This window comes from Kogia breviceps, chromosome 12 (assembly GCF_026419965.1).
Source record: "Kogia breviceps isolate mKogBre1 chromosome 12, mKogBre1 haplotype 1, whole genome shotgun sequence".
NCBI lineage: Eukaryota > Metazoa > Chordata > Mammalia > Artiodactyla > Physeteridae > Kogia > Kogia breviceps.
Window position 1 is genome coordinate 5,698,608 of NC_081321.1, and position 17,048 is coordinate 5,715,655.

Sequence of the window (17,048 nt, forward strand, 5' to 3'; positions counted from 1 at the left end):
AGCGAGGTGGGCACCTGCTGCGGGTCACTCGGTCATCACCGCCGCCGGGCCGCGGGGAGGGCGGCGCGGGGGGTTGCAGCGCGCGAGGGCGGCGGGCAAGCCAGGGTGAGTGGCGACTTCAGGGGCGAGGGGAAGCGGGGAGGGGTCCCTGCGGAGCGAGCCCTCCTCGGCGGGGGAAGGTGGTGGCTGCAGCCCGGGCAGAGCCGCTCGGTCCCCAGGGCCCCATGGGCGCCCACTGCGCCGCGGGTCCGGGGCCCGCGGGAGAGGGAGGAGCGAGCCCGAGGCCCCGCCCCTCCGGCCCGCCCCCCCGGCCCGGCCCCGCGCAGCCCTGGTTCCGCGGGCCGCTCGGTCCCAGACCCGGCCGGGCCGCGAGACGGGCATCGCCTGGGGAGCCATCGGCGACCGGGGGCCTGGCAGCGCGGGCAGCGGGCGCCGGGACACCTGCGGACGCAGGTGAGTGGCGGGAGGGCGGGGGCGGGGCGCCGGGGCTGCGGCCGCGGGGCGAGAGAAGGGGAAGCCGGGTCAAAGCTCGGAATGGACCCTGGGGGGGGTCCATTCCGAGCCCTAGGAGGGAGGATTATTGGGAGAGGCCCGGGAGACAAGGAACGTTGTCCCCTGCTCATAAAGCAGAGGAAGAGGAGGGGGCAGGCTGCGCGGGGTTCTGGGGCCCACCTGGAGGGAGACCAGCATCTGCTTAGGAGGTCTCTCCTCTCCAGGCCCTGCCGCCCCAGAGAGCGGGTCCTCTATCCAGGTTTAGGGGGAGGGGATGGAGCCCCGCGCGCGTGGTTCCCAGCCCCACGGAGGCGCTCCCACTGGCTGGGGAAGACCAAACAGAGCCGGCTCCCACTCGGCTCGTCTGTAAGGCCGGCGGCCCGGATAGCTGTCTGTGGCCTGGAGGGTCCAGGTAAGGGGTGGGGCAAGCTTTTCAGTAAAAGACCAGATAGTAAATATTTCAGACCCTGAAGCCGCTGTGGTCTGTGTCACAGCTAGCAGGAACATAGTCACAGACAACTGGCCAAGGAGGCCATGTGGCTGTGTTCCCCTAACACTTTATTTATGGACATGGAAATTTGAATTTCATATAATCTTCATATGTTGTGAAATATTATTCTCTTTTTGACTTTTTCCAACTATTTAAACATGTTAAAAACATGCTTAGCTTGTGGGCTGTGCAAAAACAGGTGGCAGGCGGGGCTGTGTCCACGGGCCCCCTGCAGCTCCCCACCCCGGACACTCACCCCCCACTCCCGTGTTTGGAGGAGGGGAGGGTGTAGCTAGGTGCAAGGGGCATCCTGGATGCCTGGGGGCCTCCAGGAACCGAGCGACCCTTGCTCCCAGCTAACTCTCAGGACTTCAGCATCCTTTGAGGCCAGGGTAGGAGCTGGTACCCCAAATGCGCAAATGTGAGGGAAGGGGCATAGTTCCAAGGGGCTTCCTACCCAGCATGTCGGGGTGTGCCCGACCCCCACCAACTCATAGATGAGGCAGCTCTGCTCTCCCGACAAGCAGTCTTGGCCCTCCCCTTCCCTCTCTTCCCCTCCCCCTCCCCCCTCTGTCTCCAGCCTGGCGTCACCCACTGATCAAGGCTGGCCTTTCCATTCCTTATTTTCTCTCTGCAGCCTCAGCGGGTCCCTTTCTCCTGAACGTTGGAGTTATGACCCTTGGGAGGTGACCCAGGAGAGAAGGGATGCACGCCTTTGGTCCTCCCAATGAGGGTCGCCTCCAAGGACTGGTGGCCTCCCGCATTGAGACGTATGGGGGCCGGCTTCGGGCCTCCACCCCGAGTACTCCTGGTAGCCTCTATCCCCGAGGAGGCCCCGTGCTGGTGAGTCCAGGCTGTGTCCCAAAGGTGAACGGGGTGGGGCAGGGGGGAGGACACCCAGGCTTTCAAGTCTCTGTCCCCTTGCCAGGCCTTGGACTGCTCTCTTCTTAGCCCGCACCCCTGCCTTCTTTTGTGGGTTGTGAGGGAGAGGACGGCCGTGCTGGGCCAGGCTCCCGGGACTCCACACCCACCCCAGACAGACGGGGCAGGTGAGGCAGAGAGCCCGGAGGGGCCAGGCCCTCAGTGCTGTTAGACTGGTCGCAAGCACGGAGCTGGTGGGGAAGGTCACCAAACCCAGGGTTTGGCACCTCCCAGACTCCCACCTCTACTTGGGAAGAGCCAGTGGGCTCCCTGAAAGCTGCCTCCCTCTGAGTCAGGCCTGGAAGAAGAGCAAAGGTTCAAGGTGTTCCTCCTCTACAGGTGGGGAGGGGTGTGAGGGCCTGCCCACCTCCACGCCAGCTCCACCCTCCTGGCAGCCTCCAGTGCTGACCAAGGGAATGGGCGTGGAGGCACAGCGGTCTTTCCCTCAGCCTCCGGGCTCTCCCTCCACCTTGAGGTCAGTTCTGCTTCCGGCCGGGGGTATCCCCTGCCTGACTGGAGGAAGGTTTGACCCTGGGAGGCAGCTGAGGGTGGGAAGGGAGACTAGGAGGTCTGTGGGGTGAATCAGGCCACGGGCACATCAAGGAATGTGACCAGGCCTGCCCAGGAGGAGACTTCCGGCCCAGGCCTCAACTTCTCCCACGGAAGGGCAGCCCCTCCCAACCGGATGGGACATGCCCCCGGGGGGAGGCCGCGCATGCGAGTGCCCCCGTCCCCACGTGCCGGGAGGCTGTGAGGGCCCCAGGATGCGTGTGCACCGGGCGCTGTGCACGCACGACCGTGGTGCAGGGAGCACACACGGGAGTGGGGTTGGAGGGGGACACACGCAGAGCCTGGGCACGTGCCTGCCTGTTCTCCTGCTCTGCACGAGGCCCCACTTCTACTCCCGGGGCGCCCTGGGGACCCGGGCCCGGCGGGCCCCTGCCTGGCTCAGCGGCCTCCCTGGCAGTGGCTGCTGTGACTCAGGGCCAGAGCGGCTCTCACCAAACTGGTTTGAGGGGAGAGGTGAGGCGGCCCAACTTGCCGGCATAGGGGATGCTGTCCGGAGCCAAGCCAGGCCCCACTGCATGTCTGGGACTTCTGTGGGGAGAGGACACCCCCAGAACTCCCCCACTCCTCCTCCAGGATCCCAGGGGCCGACACCTTCAAGGCTATGTCCCCTTTACCAAGGGTTCTGGCCCGGCCCGAGGCCTGTCTCCCCTGAGGCTGCGAGAACCAGAGCCTGAGAAGAGGCATGGAGGCCCCTTTGGGGCTGGGACACCTCACTTCCCAAAACTCAAGGTAAGGGGCCCCTCTCCTCCCATCCCCAAGCTCACAGGCTGAGCTGCAACGTCCTCCAGAGACCATCAGAGCTGAGAACACGGGAGCCCCTCCAAGAAGCAGGGTGCGGCTCTGTCTAGAGACCCTCTCAGGGGAGCATCTCTAAGCCAGGCTGCCTCGTCAGGAGTCTGCTTGATGGGCAAGTGTCAAAATGTTCCTGAGACCACTGGTTCCCTAAGTCCCGTTCTCGTCTCCACCTGAAGGTCCCTCTGAAGGGTTCTGTCTCAGGAGAGCCCTGGAAGCTATCTTTCCCGTCAGGGAGCCCGGGTCACACCCTTCTGTCCGGTTTCTGCAGACAAGGTGCCTCTCCATCCGTGTTCCGGCTACACCCTGTACCCTGTAATCCCAGCCAGGATTGATCCTTTGTTCTCGGGCCTGCATGTCCTCACTCAAGCTCAGGGCAGCTTGCCACCACACGCACGCGCGCGCACGCACGCACGCGCACACGCACGCACGTGCACACGCACGCACGCGCACACGCACACATGCAGCCCTTCCCGGGCCAGGAAGTGGCCAGGACTAATCCCCTCTCGGCGCCCCCAGGAAGTCACCAGAGCCCAAGAGCTGGAGGTGAGGCTGCACACGTTCAGCATGTTTGGGATGCCCCGCCTGCCCCCAGAGGACCGGCGGCACTGGGAGATCGGAGAGGACAGTGACAGCAGCCTGGCCATTGAGAAGTCCTGGAAGGAGCTGGTGCCTCGGCACAAGGTGGGCCTGGGACACAGTGTCTGTCCCCATGGGGTCCTAGACACGCACACACACACACCTACCTCACCTCTGCCCCGGAGGAGGGAAAGGCCTTGGGAAGTGGGGTCTGCAGGGACGGCACTTGGAGGCATCTTGCTGTAGCTTCAGATCCCGGCCCCGCCACATACTAGCGAGACCTCGGTCAAGACAGGCAAACCTCTCTGCACCTCGGTCGCCTCCTCTGTGACCTGGGGATAACACCCCCTACACACTGGAGGATTGGTGGAGGGTTTAAGGCTTTCTGTGCAGTGGACCGGTAGCATTCAGCAGATGGCAGTTGCTGGTCTTGTCATCATTCCCCAGCTGAACCAGCCCTATACCCACCCAGGAGATGAGCCGGGAGCTCTGCCACCAGCAGGAAGCGCTGTGGGAGCTACTGACCACGGAGCTCATCTACGTGAGGAAGCTCAAGATCATGACGGATGTGAGCCGCCCTCCCCTCCGCCGCATCCCCGGCAGCCCCGCCTCCGGGTCCCATCCTTGGCTGTTTACTGTGTCCCTCGAATTACCACCCCCCCAACCCGTTCTCCAGACCGGAAGGGGCACGGCTGTTGGGGAGAAGGGGCAGGACACCAAGGTCCCCCTGACCTGAGACCTGCCCGGGGTCTTGGGAGAGAGGCTCGCGGTACTGACGTGGGGGTGGGGATGCTGTGAAGGTCTGGCTAGGCTGGGGTCTGAGAGGAGGAGGTCAGGCGCTGAAAGCCCTCCCTGCATCCAGCTCCTAGCCGCCGGTTTGCTGAACTTGCAACGAGTGGGGCTGCTGACGGAAGTGAGTGGGCACTCGGGGTGTGGGACCCAGGGAGTGGGGGGCAGGGTCACAGAGCGGAATTGCCACCCCCATTTACCCTGCCCTCCCCACTCCCCTGCTTGCTCTAGACCCCAAGCAGGCTGCAGGTCCCACCCGGCCCCTGCCACTTGGGCTTCGCCGTCCCTGCCTGCCCACCGCCCGCACTGCCCGCAGGTCACCTGCCGAGGCATGTTCGCTCCCTCCCCCAGGTGTCAGCTGAGACCCTGTTTGGAAATGTCCCCAGCCTGATCCGAGCCCACTGGAGCTTTTGGGAAGAGGTGCTGGGGCCCACCCTGGAGAAGACGCGCGCCTCGGGCCAGCCTCTGGACCCCGTCAGCCTGCAAAACGGCTTCCTGTCGGTGAGGCGGGGAGAAGGGCCCCATCTGGATGGGGCAGGACTGGGAGAGCCCCAAGGGGTCCTGTCCACTGGAACGCTCGTACCACTGGCATCCATCCAGCCGTGACTTGAGGGGGTCCAAGGGCACGACCCCTACCCCTAAATACCACCTCACCTCTTACCTTCATTCCACGAGTATGACCTCTGCCCCGAAGGCTCTTTGGGCTTCTGGAGCCCCCAGAGGGCAGCTATCTCAGGGAAGGGCTACACCTAAGCTCTCATTGACCATGAAATCTTATGTCCGGGACAGAGACCCATCAACAAGCAGCAAGGGCCTAAGTGACTTGTCCCTCAGGGGCCTGGGGGGAGGGGATGTGAAAGACCACAGGGCACCCAGAGCATGAAGAGTGATAAGAGAAAGCAAGAGGCCTAGGATCTGACTTCCTCCCAGCTCACTGGCCAGGGAAACGTGGCCTTGCAGAGCTGGATTGGGGTAGCGAGGCAGGGAGACAGTCCTGGGGGCCGTTGGTGGCCCTCTTCCCCAGGAGCAGGGCTCTGGGCAAGCCTCAGGTCTCCACCCCATGGCTGGGCTGAAATGGGATCCGCAGTGCCCTGAAAACGGTCCAGCTAAATTATTGATGGCGGGTGAGGTCCAGAGCAGCGGGGCACGGGACGGGTGCTGAGGATGGAGCTCAGAGGGTGGCAGCGGGTCGGCCCCTCGGGACCTCAACTCCTCCTTGGAATCCAGAGGGGGGGGGGCTGGAAGTGGTGGGGGGTTGGGATTGGCGGGAGCTGGACGAAGGATCTAGGCCAGGCTCCGTCCCCAGCCTCTGCCCCCCCCCCCCCGCCCCCCGTGTTCTGCAGCCGAGCCTGCATCTCATCCCTCCTTCCCCTGCCCGCTCCCCGCCCCACACCTGTGCCTCCAGTTCAGCCAGCGCTTCCAGCCCTACGTCCTGTACTGCCTGCGAGTGAAGCAGACCATGGCCTACGCCTGGGAACAGCAGGACAGCAACCCTCTCTTCCACACCTTCGTGCAGGTGGGAGAGGGGCTGCTGGGGAAGGGGGATGCAGCGGACCTTGATCCAAGGCTGAGGGCATCCCTGGGGCGGGGAAGGAGGGTGGCTTGCCACCCCCTGACCCCTGCCCACCTTCCCTGGCAGTGGTGTGAGAAGCACAAGCGCTCGGGGGGCCAGATGCTGGGGGACCTCCTCATCAAGCCCTACCAGCGCATCACCAAGTACCCACTGCTGCTCCAGGCCGTGCTCAAGAGGAGCCCCGAGGCCCGCACCCGCGGGGCCCTGACCGCCATGGTAGGGGTCGCCAGGGCTGTACCCTCGGGAGTTGGGGGCTGGTGAGTGGGAACGGATCTCCAGGCACTCTTGAGGTCTCTTTCCTTACGTGTATGTGCCAGCGTGGCACTGATGTCGCTGTCTGGGTGGGATGTGCAGACGAGGAGCTGAGCTGCCCCCCCACCCCCCACCCTCACCTAGATCGCAGCGGCGGAGTCATTCCTCCAACACATCAACCAGCAGGTGCGCCAGGGCGAAGAGCAGGAGAGGTTGGTGGCTGCAGCCCAGCGCATCGGGCCCTACGAGGTCCTGGAGCCGTCGAGCGAGGAGGTGGAGAAGGTGAGAGAGGCAGAGGAAAGGGGGCCCCCAGGAAAACGGATGAAGCCGAGGCGTGCAGCGGGGAGAGGCGGAGGTGCCGTGGGCTGTGTGTGCCCGTCCTTCCTTCCTGAGGGCGAGGGTCCCGGGGGCCAGGTACAAAGGAGTAAAACGAAGGCACTGGGATGCTTCCTGTCCTCCAAGGGGCAGGACACCCAGGGCCCCGCTCCCGTGCTCTCTGCACCCCTCAGAACCTGCGTCCGTTCTCCACGCTGGACCTGACGGCCCCCATGCCGGGGGTCGCTCCTGAGCACGCCAGGCAGCTGCTGCTCGAGGGGCCTGCGCGCATGAAGGAGGGACGAGAATGGAAGGTGAGGGGTCTGCGGGAGGGGCGGAGAAGGTGGGAGAGGGCTGAAGAGAAAGAAGGGAGAGACGGTGGGACCCAGGATGCGTCAGAAGGCTGGAAATGGGAGGAGAGGGGTGTGTGTGTGTCTGTGTGTGTGTGAGTCTGTGTGTCTGTGTGTGTCTATGTGTGTATCTATGTGTGTGTGTGTCTCTGTGTCTCTGTGTGTATCTATATGTGTGTGTCTGTGTCTATGTGTGTGTCTGTGTGTGTGTCTGTCTGTGTTTCTGTGTGTGTATCTATGTGTGTGTATGTGTCTCCGTGTGTGTCTCTGTGTATTTATGTGTGTCTGTGGGTGTCTGTATGTCTATGTGTGTATCTATGTGTGTCTATGTGTGTCTGTGTGTGTCTGTATGTGTCTATGTGTGTATCTATGTGTGTCTGTATGTATCTCTGTGTGTGTCTATGTGTCTCTGTGTATCTGTCTATATGTCTATGTGTGTCTGTATGTGTCTATGTGTGTGTCTGTGTGTGTCTGTGTCTATGTGTGTATCTATGTGTGTCTGTGTGTGTCTGTGTGTATTTATGTGTGTCTGTGGGTGTCTGTATGTCTATGTGTGTATCTGTGTGTGTCTGTGTGTGTGCCTTTGTATGTGTGTGTCTCTGTGTGTCTGTGTGTGTATCTATGTGTGTGTCTATATGTGTCTATGTGTGTATCTGTGTGTGTCTATGTGTGTATCTGTGTGTGTCTATGTGTGTGTGTGTGTGTATCTATGTGTGTCTGTATGTGTCTCTATGTGTGTCTGTATGTCTATGTGTGTATCTGTGTGTCTGTGTGTGTGTGTGCCTTTGTGTGTGTGTGTGTGTGTGTGTGTGTGTGTGTGTGTGTGTGTGTGTTGGGAAGAGGACGTGGTTCTGGCTTTGCTCTGCTTGCTGGCACGGCCCTGAGCCAACCACTTTCCTACCTATAAAGTGAGAGATGGGCCCAAAGCGACACGGCTCCCAGCCCTCCTATCCCACAGCTCTGTACCCGCCCACACACCCACGCGTGGGCCCGGCCCCTGTCCCGCCTGCCCCCTGCTCCAGCTGATCCTCGTCTCTCTCTCTTCGCTTGCCCCCAGCTGGATGTGTACCTGTTCCTCTTCTCTGATGTGCTCCTGGTGACCAAGCCCCTTCGCAGGGCAGACAAAGCCAAGGTTATCCGCCCGCCCCTCATGCTGGAGAAGCTTGTGTGCCGACCGCTCCGAGATCCAAGTATGTCTCTCCCGGGGGGACCTTTTCCTTCTCCCTTCCCATCAGCTGGAGAAGGAGAGGTTGGGAAAGGGATCAGATAAAGTCCAGCCCTGGAAGCAGACCTTCTCTTCCACCCAGGCAGCTTCCTGCTTATCCACCTCACCGAATTCCAGTGCGTCTCCAGCGCCCTCACTGTGCACTGTCCCAGCGCTACAGACCGTGCCCTATGGCTGGAGAAGACCCAGCAGGCCCAGGTATGTGAAGCCAGGTGTGGGAGCAGGGGGATGGCGGGGCCCCGGAGCTCAGATCCGGTGCACAAGAGTGGAGCATGGGGAGAGAGAGGGTGGGGTGCACACAGCTTCAGACCGGACCTCCTGCCCCTCCAGTGCGCCCTCGAGAGGGACACACAGCCTTGCCCAACCTTAAGAGCATGGAAGAGGGACTTCCCTGGCGGTCCAGTGGTTAGGACTCCACGCTTTCACTGCCGAGGGTGCAGGTTCAGTCCCTGGTCAGGGAACTAAGATCCTGCAAGCTGCATGGTGTGGCCAAAAAAAAAAAAAGGAGAAAAAAAAAGAGCACAGAAGAAAGCCTTTGGCTAGCTAGGGTACCAGTCCCTGGGAGAGCCAAGACAGCCTCCCCTGAAGGTTTTGAGGCTGTGAAACAATTAACCGCTGAACTTGAGCTTCTCCGTTCAGCAAACATGAACGGGGCACCTGCTGGGTGCGCACAGGCTGGGTGCTGGGGAATCAGGAAAGAATATAACGCCGTGTCTGCCCTCACAGAATACATGCTGCAGCCTAGCTAGACCAACAAGTATACAAATAACAGAAACGTGTGGACGGAATGGAGCTATAGGACGAGGAAGGGGGTGGTTCACGCTGTCTGGTGGGTTGGTTGGGAGAGGGCCTGTGCAGAGGACAGAGAAGGCTTCACGGAGGAGCTCCTTCCGGAGCACCGCGGAGGCCGGGTATCTAGGAGCACGTCGGGGGAACAAGGTGGGCAGGAAAGGCGTTCCAGCTGGAGAGCAGAGTGTGTGAAGGTCGGGAATCGGAAGCCGTTGTGTGGGTTGAGTGCACCGTCAGCTGAGAGGTTGGCGTTACCAGGGCATCAAGCACAAGGGCAGCACAACGGCAGAGGGGCCAGGAGGGAGGTGCCACCAGATCCTGCGCATCCCCGGATGCTGTGCTGGGGAACTTGAGCTTTGTCCTGTAAGTGACACAGAGGCAGTAACAATGTTAACTAGCGGAGTGGAGTGATGGGGCCGGTGGCGGGGGCAGATTTATGCAACAAAAGCCGAAGGAGTGCAAAAGAAGGGAGACCCGCATGGAGCCCTATTGGTTACTGCTTGGTGCCTTAAAGCACCAGAAACGTATTCTCTCACAGTTCTGGAGGCCGGAAGTTGAAAGTCAACATGTCAGCCGGGCAATGCCTCCTCTCCATAGCTCTAAGGGAGCCTCCTTCGTGGCTTCTTCCAGCTCCTGGGGGCTCCAGGTGCTCCTTAGCCTACGGCAGCGTCACTCCACTCTCTGCCCCTATCTTCACGTGGTCGTCCTCTCCATGTGTCTCTGTGTCCCAATCTCCCTCTCCTGTCTCTTAGAAAGACACCGGTCATTAACCCCAAATCCAGGATGACCTCATCTTGAGATCCTGCACTGAGGATCTGTGCACATCTGCAAAGACCCTTTTTCCAAACAGGTCCACTCACATTCATAGATTCTGGGGGGTCAGGACCTAGACCCGTCTTTCTGGGGCCACTATTCAATCCACTACAGGAGCAGAATTGCCAAAGAAGAGGGAAGGTTTGAGTTGGACTTTAAGGATGGGGAAGACCCAGAGCAGAAGATTCAAGGGAGAAGTTGGGCTGGGTTTATCTGGGGGGCAGCCAGCATGTCTGTCTGAGTCTGGAGGGAAGGGCTCTGTGTGGAGCCCGTGATGAGACGCCAAGTTCTAGGGGACCCCAGGGCCTGTAGAAGAGTGTGGACTGAACGAGACTGAATTGAATTGGGTTGGCAAGTTGACACCAGAGCCACCACAGATTCTTGAGCAAGGGAAGGCCATGGTGAAATCCGTGTGTTTTGTCTTGAATTGTCAGGTGGCATGTGACAGGTGGGCTGGGGGCGGGAGAGATTGGTGGCAGGAGATTTCCCGTACTAGTTTGGGTATGAAACATAGGGGCTGAGTGCCATGGCCTTAGGGACATGGTGCAAAAAAAGAAGAAGAAAGGAGCTGAAGAAGAAAGAAGAGACAGGTGAGCCTCAGGGAGACCGATAGAAACCTCTACCGAACCCATGGTTCAGACCCCAGCTCTGCCTCTTACGAGCTGGGTGACCTTGGGGGAGTTATGTGGCCTCCCTAGTCTTCACCTGCAAAATGGATATAAATAATAACAGTCCTTGTCTCATAGGGAAGATTCAAAGAAACCATTCAGATTAAGCAGGCATCGTGGTGCCTTGGTAACTCAGGTCCACAAGGACAAAGGGTGACTTGCTCCCGAGGTTGCTGTGTGAAAGGCTGCTTTGGCAATGACAGCTGAAATCATTAGAAAGGGAAACCTGTTGGTCTAGTTGTTGCTTCCTGGGTGGCGTGGGGCATGGGTAGCAAGGTTTAGTTTTAAACAGAAGCACTTTGGAAATGAGGTAATGGGAGACAGCCAAGTGGAGAGCTCTTAGGGGTTTGTGGAAATATGGAAACACAGACTAGAGTTCAGGCGAGAAATGAGGGTGGACTATGAAAATTGCTAAGAGAGCAGATCCTGAAAGTTCTTTATTTCTCAAGGAAAACAAGGTTTGTAACAACGTACGGTGACGGATGGTCACTAGACATTGTGTGGATCATTTCATATATACACAAATGTTGAATCATTATGTTGTACACATGAAACTAATATAATATGTCAATTACACCTCAATTTTTTATGAAGAGAAGAGGCATTTTGAACAAGTTAAAAAATCGTAGTGTAGACGATTTCTGAAGAATGCAACTGCACTATTTTTAGAGAGTTTAAATCAGAGTAGTGCTTCTCATAGGACTTGCTTTAATGAGTAGATTATAGTGATTTGTCGTTTGCACATTAGGTAATTAGGGCTTTGACACTTTGGAGGACGCGTAAAGATAGTCTTGTTTTTTAAACAATTTTAAGCATTCTTCCCCCAGTCTTACCTATGGCATCGTATCAAGATGTGGAGAGCTTATTCGAGAAAAGGAAAACCAGAGCTTAGTCTCTGTTTAAACACTGTATTTAAAGATTCGGAATTACGAGAGTAAAAAATAAATAGGAGGCTTTTGCCATTTAAAAAAAAAAAAAAAAAAGGCAAAAAGTATGAAAGGCAGAACCTCAAGGTCTTGTGTCCTCCAGCCCTTCAGGGCTGTCATTTCCTTGGATACCTAAACAAGATGGTGACGGCGCCCAGGAAGCCAGAGGTTGGGGACAGGGTGTGGGTCTTCTGCCCTGAGCCCTGCTCCAAGCCGGATCAGAGTCCCCTCTCTCGGTGCAGTGAGGCCTCCTCTCTACACCACCGCCCCCCAGCCCAAGAAGAGACCTACCACCTTCTTAGAACCCCCAGGGGAACCACTAGAGACTGCTGGTATTTTATTACACAAACTAATTTAGCCCCCAGGGGTTTTACTCCACGCTAACTGAGGTAGAGAAGTCATTTCCGATACCTAACCAAGCAGCGCACAAGCTCCCCGCGTCCCCTTGCAAAACCAAGAACCCTGAAACTTTGAAATGAGTTTGTCCTGCTACTGTCTCACACCAAAGTCTTAGGGAATCCTTTTTGCAGTTAGCAACCAGTCCTTGTAAACTGAAGAGGGCAGTAGAATACCTACTAATCCCAGGGCTCAGAGTGTTTTTTTCTCCGCCTTACAGAATCGTACATATGTAGATTGATTCCTCGCAGGTCTGGCTGTGTGGCTTCAGCTTTTAGAGAAAATGAGCTTCTCGAGGGGAGAGACTGAATCTTGGGAAACGCCCATGTTTAGGGGCTGGGAAGAGGAAAAGGAACCAGTGCCGGGAACAAGGAGCTATCAGAGATGAGGCCGAGAGGTGAACGGAGGAAAGAGGCGGGCTCGGAGGGCCGGCGGCCCAGCGCTCACTCATTCTCTGCATCAGTTCTCTCAGCTCCGGCCGCACCTGGGAACTGCAGGGATAATGGGAACCACCGTGCAGGACCGACGGGAGAGTTATGTTTGTAAGCTGCTTGGCACGCGCCCGGCACTTAATGGGGGTTCCATACGTGCTTATTGGTGTCTTTAGAAGATGCCAACATCTTCTAAAGGCCAGGGGTGCCTGGCCGAGGGCACCTTCAAGAGCTGGTTTTCGTCCGTGATGGGAGACTTGGGGAGGGCAGCGGGTGAATTTGGGAGCCGCTCCAGGGGCAGCAGGGAGAGGAGGCATTTCCTCCCAAGGCTTCAGTTCCCCACCAGGGCAAAGGAAGAACCATGGTGTGGGGGGAGCCCTCCCTTTTCCCGGCTTTGTGGGGAGGTCACGTTCTGGCCCAGGCACCAGTTTCCTCTTCCTTTCCCACCCTGCCCCCAACATGTCTCTCCTCTTACCCAAGCTGTGAAAATCCTTCCAGGATTGCTAGAGAGCCTTTGGGGTGGCCGGAGGCCCTTCAAACAGCCCCGTCCCTGGTACCCGAGGTGTCAGGTCCTCCATCCCCTCCCCACCCCCTTGCCTCCCTGCTTCTTCCCAGGTGGGCTCACGGGAGAGTTTAGTGGAGATGCTTGTATGGGACAGACGTTCCTTCCAGACCGCCCCCCAGCCGCCTTCCTCCCAGTTCTTTTCCTCCACACACCATCTCTATCCTGGACATCCCAAAGATAAACTTGAACTTGGGTCACATGGGGCCAAAGGGCATCTCAGCAGGCTGCCCCGGCCTCACCCTGAGCCCAGCCCCGCCCTGAGCCCAAGAGCAGCTCCTCCCACCCTTGTTATTCCTCCCCACACTCCGCACAGCTGGGAAATGCGGAAAAGGTCACAGGACCTGGCCTGGTGTGCTGCTCTCCTGCCCCCAGACACCATCATCCCTGGTTCTGGGCAACAGAGCAAGTCTAGTGAGACTGCTGAGAATCCTTGCATGAGACTGACTGGGAAGCCAGGGCAGGAAAATTGGAAATACAAGCCTGAGGTCACTTTCCTGTCCCTGTTCATCCTTTTCTCCAACATGTCTCTTGTACAGACCCAGCTACCCCCTACCCCATTGTGTTTCTGGAGAGGCTTTGGGAATGTCCAGAGTTGCCTAAGAATTGCTGGTTCATATACCTGAAGGGGGTGGGGGGAGGGGATATTCAAATTACTCAATAACCAGAGTGGCATGGACATCAACCAATCAGAGTAGAGCGCGGGGAGCGGGGTGGGGTGCAGTCCTAGAGGCCCCCTGCTGTGCCAGATGTTATCACTCTGCTGCTGGATCTTGGGGGGCAGGGTAGTCCTGGCGAAGGAAGGTGGGAGGCTTAGGCAGTAGCCCTTTGCTCACCAGCATGAAAGTACTTCAATATGCGCACAATGATAAGGCCATTCCAGCCAGTGCTGGTATCAGCTCCGCCCCCAGTAGCCTCCACCACCTCTTTTTGCCAAGCCTCCGCCTTTGGCCTCTCCAAGGGTTCCCTTGCCATCCCTCCCCTCCCCCAAGAGAAAGTTGTCCTTTGGTAATTCCTGACCCTTTCTAAGGCTGTCCTTGAAAAATAGTGCAGTTACTGAACTAGGACTCACAGAGGAAGGCGCCCTGGATCAAGTCCACTCACCTTTCTAAGTCTTCTTTTCCCATCTGTAAAATTGGCTAATATACTGCAGGGCGATGGTATGTGTCAAATGACCGCCTGCAATGTAGAGGTGCTTTTTTTTAATAATTTTTTTTTTTTTTTTTTTTTTTTTTTTTGCGGTACGCGGGCCTCTCACTGCTGTGGCCTCTCCTGTTGCGGAGCACAGGCTCCGGAGGCACAGGCTCAGCGGCCATGGCCCACGGGCCCAGCCGCTCTGCAGCACGTGGGATCTTCCCGGACCAGGGCTCGAACCCGTGTCCCCTGCATCGGCAGGCGGACTCTCAACCACTGCGCCACCAGGGAAGCCCAGAGGTGCTTTTTAAACCACTTCTCAGATATCACTATTTTATTCTGGTGGCGCCTGTATGAAAATGCTAAGGAAGACAAAATATAATGTATCCTCTCTCCATTCCTTTTGGGATGGTCTTGTTGTCAACTCTGAGGGACAACAAGAGTCCTCGACCCAGGACAAAGCCTGCCCCTGCCCGCCCTGGTGGTAGGAGAAAGAGTAACCTGAGGCTCCAGCATCATTCAGAGCAATTATGCCACCATCACCACCCATCAGGGAGGACTTTCTGAAGGAAGAAACAGACCAGACCTTGGCTTGCCAAGGGGATGTGAGAGGCAGGAAGAACGTACAGATAGGAAAAGGGGCCTTATGTTTACCCCACACATCCTAGAACCAGCTCAAGAGTTCAAATACTGGCTCCGTCCTACTTTCCCGCGGCATGACCTTGGCAGTTACTTAACCTCAGAGTCTGTTTCTCAGGAGTAAAGTAGGAGCAAGGAAATGTGCTTCATAGCGCGGTGGTGAAGATGAAGCAAGATAATGTATGTAAAGCACTTAGCATGGTGCCTGGCATACAGCAGGTGCTCAGTAAACGAGAGCTCTTAATGAAAGTATCCCCACCCCAGGTCACCCTGCAAAAGCTGAAGGCAGAGTGCCCCCAGCAGAAGAGGGAGCTCCTGGGCCTCTATCAGGACCGGGACGGGGGCGCCTCAGGCCCCAGGCCCTCCACGCCGTCCGAAGAAGGCTCTGAGAGCAGCACAGAGGGAAGGTAAGACCTACAGGGTGTACAAGGCCTCCCAGAGGAGGGGGGCTGCAGGCAGGGAGGGAGGGCAGAGGAGCCCACAAGGTTGGGAAATGGCATTACAGCTTTTGGGGGGACTGGGACCAGACTGAGGAACCCAGGCTACAGGTTGACACCAGCCGTGCGAAAGGCCACGTGAGACAGCTCATGGGGTCAGCCAGCCTAGGGCTGGCACAGGGTGAAGGAAACAGGTACGAGAGGCACACATTCCCCGAGACAATCAGGTTCCCCAGGCCAGGGATGGAGAGTGAAGGCCAGTATGGGTTTGCGGAATGTCAGAGCTGCAGGGACCTGGCTAGTTCAAATCCCCAGAGAGCGTGAGAGTTTCACCCCAAATAACACAGCTGTTGAGCAGCACGGTTCTCGAGAGAAAAGGAGTCCATCACTGGGGGATAACCTCAGGGGAGCTCAGGAAGCACTCAGCAAATACTTTTATAACAAGTTTCTGGACTGAGTGCAGGGGCTAAAATGCCTTAAAGGAGCTTACAGTCTAGCCAGTGAGATGAGAAAAACAATCAGTGCAGTGTAAAAGTGATACCAAAATAAGTTTGGAGGAGGGCCCATTTCTGGATGGAGGGATCAAGGGAGACTCCCTGGACTTGAACTTGACCCCTCAGCATCTGACTCTGACCATTTGCCAGTAACTGTAGGAATCCCGAGTCCTCGACCGTCATCCCCCAGCTGGTGGTGACAGAAGACACAGATGAAGATGCTCCCTCGGTACCAGATGATGCCTCGGACTCTGGCTATGGCACTCTGGTCCCAGGCTCCGCCAGGGCACCCCACTTCCCGCCAAACCGTCTACGCTCCAGGGCCCTTCGGCGGGACCCTCGCCGCACCTCCTCCACCCTGGACCTCCGAGATGTCTCTTTGCATCCTCAGCCTCCTGACCCCCAAGCTCCCCAACGCCGAAGCGCCCCTGAACTGCCAGAGGAAAGTGTCCAGAAAGGAGGCAGCCTTCCCAGGGGAGACCCACCGACCTCGTCTGAGGAAGAAGACAGGACCTCGGTTGGAGAGAATGTGGTAGTGGAAGCCTTACATAGGGCCCGACTTCGGGGGCAGCTCTCCCCCTCCACGACCCACACTGACTCTGCTGGGGAAAGCCCCTGGGAATCCTCAGCGGACGAGGAAGAAGAGGGGCCCTTCCTGGGACCCGGCTACAGCCCCTCCCCTCACCCGCTCCGGGCCGAGGACATGCTCCGGGAGATCCGGGAGGAACTGGCCAGTCAAAGGATTGAGAGAGTCCCCGAGCCTGGGGACAGCAGACCTCAGAAGCTGACTCGGGTCCAACTGCAGAGGATGCGGGGCCTTCACGTCATACACCTGGACACGCCCCTGTCCATATCGTAAGTGCAGAAGGGAAGCTGGCGTGGGGTGGAGCGGAGGGGAAGGCCAGTATGGAGCCAGAGGGGATGCCAGGGCGGGCGGGGCGGGGGGAGTCAACACAGGAGGGCAGGACCAGAGGGGGGTCATGGCGGGGAGGGGCCTTTTGCCTCACTCTTCACCCCATGTCTGCCTACCTGACACCTGCCTCTTGCCTTTGCAGAGAGGTGTGAGGGAATACCTCCCTAAGAGTGCTGGTCACCACCTCCACCCCTGGATTCTACCTCAAGGACACTTACCCAGGCACCCTGCCCTTCCTGCTCTGAGGACTTTGGGGGTCAAGAGCTGTACATTGATGTGTCACAGACCCTCCAGAGTCCCACATAAAACTGCATAAAGATGGCCGTCCAACCAGCACGAGATGAGGGCGGAGCAGGGAGAACCTGGGGGGTGAGGAGTCACAGACCGAGCACAGGTGACTCCTGTTAGTGGCTGCACGAGGGTGAGGTATCCCCGCCCCCGGCCAGGATCACGGCTCTGGCCCCGCCTCCCACACGCACCACGCAGAAAGGCCACTCC

At 58.2% G+C, this 17,048-nt stretch overlaps 1 protein-coding gene across 5 annotated transcripts; it reads left to right on the forward strand.

The window, feature by feature from the left end:
• The first annotated feature begins 330 nt into the window (after positions 1 to 330).
• On the forward strand, positions 331 to 16,871 carry PLEKHG6 (pleckstrin homology and RhoGEF domain containing G6). Of its 5 annotated transcripts, none has more exons than XM_059082370.2 (17): positions 331 to 453; positions 717 to 904; positions 1,620 to 1,825; positions 3,047 to 3,202; positions 3,785 to 3,949; positions 4,317 to 4,412; positions 4,707 to 4,757; positions 4,985 to 5,134; positions 6,039 to 6,149; positions 6,273 to 6,422; positions 6,603 to 6,740; positions 6,968 to 7,087; positions 8,181 to 8,313; positions 8,431 to 8,546; positions 14,971 to 15,113; positions 15,788 to 16,492; positions 16,693 to 16,864. In XM_059082370.2, exons 3-17 carry the CDS (start codon positions 1,688 to 1,690, stop codon positions 16,700 to 16,702), a joined length of 2,382 nt encoding a protein of 793 aa, XP_058938353.1. In that variant the 5' UTR covers positions 331 to 453; positions 717 to 904; positions 1,620 to 1,687; the 3' UTR covers positions 16,703 to 16,864. The 5 variants fall into 5 exon arrangements, with proteins under 5 accessions (XP_058938353.1, XP_066864693.1, XP_066864695.1 ...); XM_067008592.1 differs by having other exon boundaries at positions 15,797 to 16,492; positions 16,693 to 16,783; XM_067008594.1 differs by lacking the exons at positions 15,788 to 16,492; positions 16,693 to 16,864 and adding an exon at positions 12,274 to 12,482 and having other exon boundaries at positions 14,971 to 15,072.
• Positions 16,872 to 17,048: the final 177 nt, after the last annotated feature.

Coding starts and splice junctions, on each gene's coding strand:
- PLEKHG6 (XM_059082370.2), top strand. CDS start 1,688: ATGCACGCCTTTGGTCCTCCCAATGAGGGTCGCCTCCAAGGACTGGTG. Junction 4,758..4,984: donor GAGTGGGGCTGCTGACGGAA/GTGAGTGGGCAC, acceptor TCCCTCCCCCAG/GTGTCAGCTGAGACCCTGTT. Junction 6,741..6,967: donor CGAGCGAGGAGGTGGAGAAG/GTGAGAGAGGCA, acceptor TGCACCCCTCAG/AACCTGCGTCCGTTCTCCAC.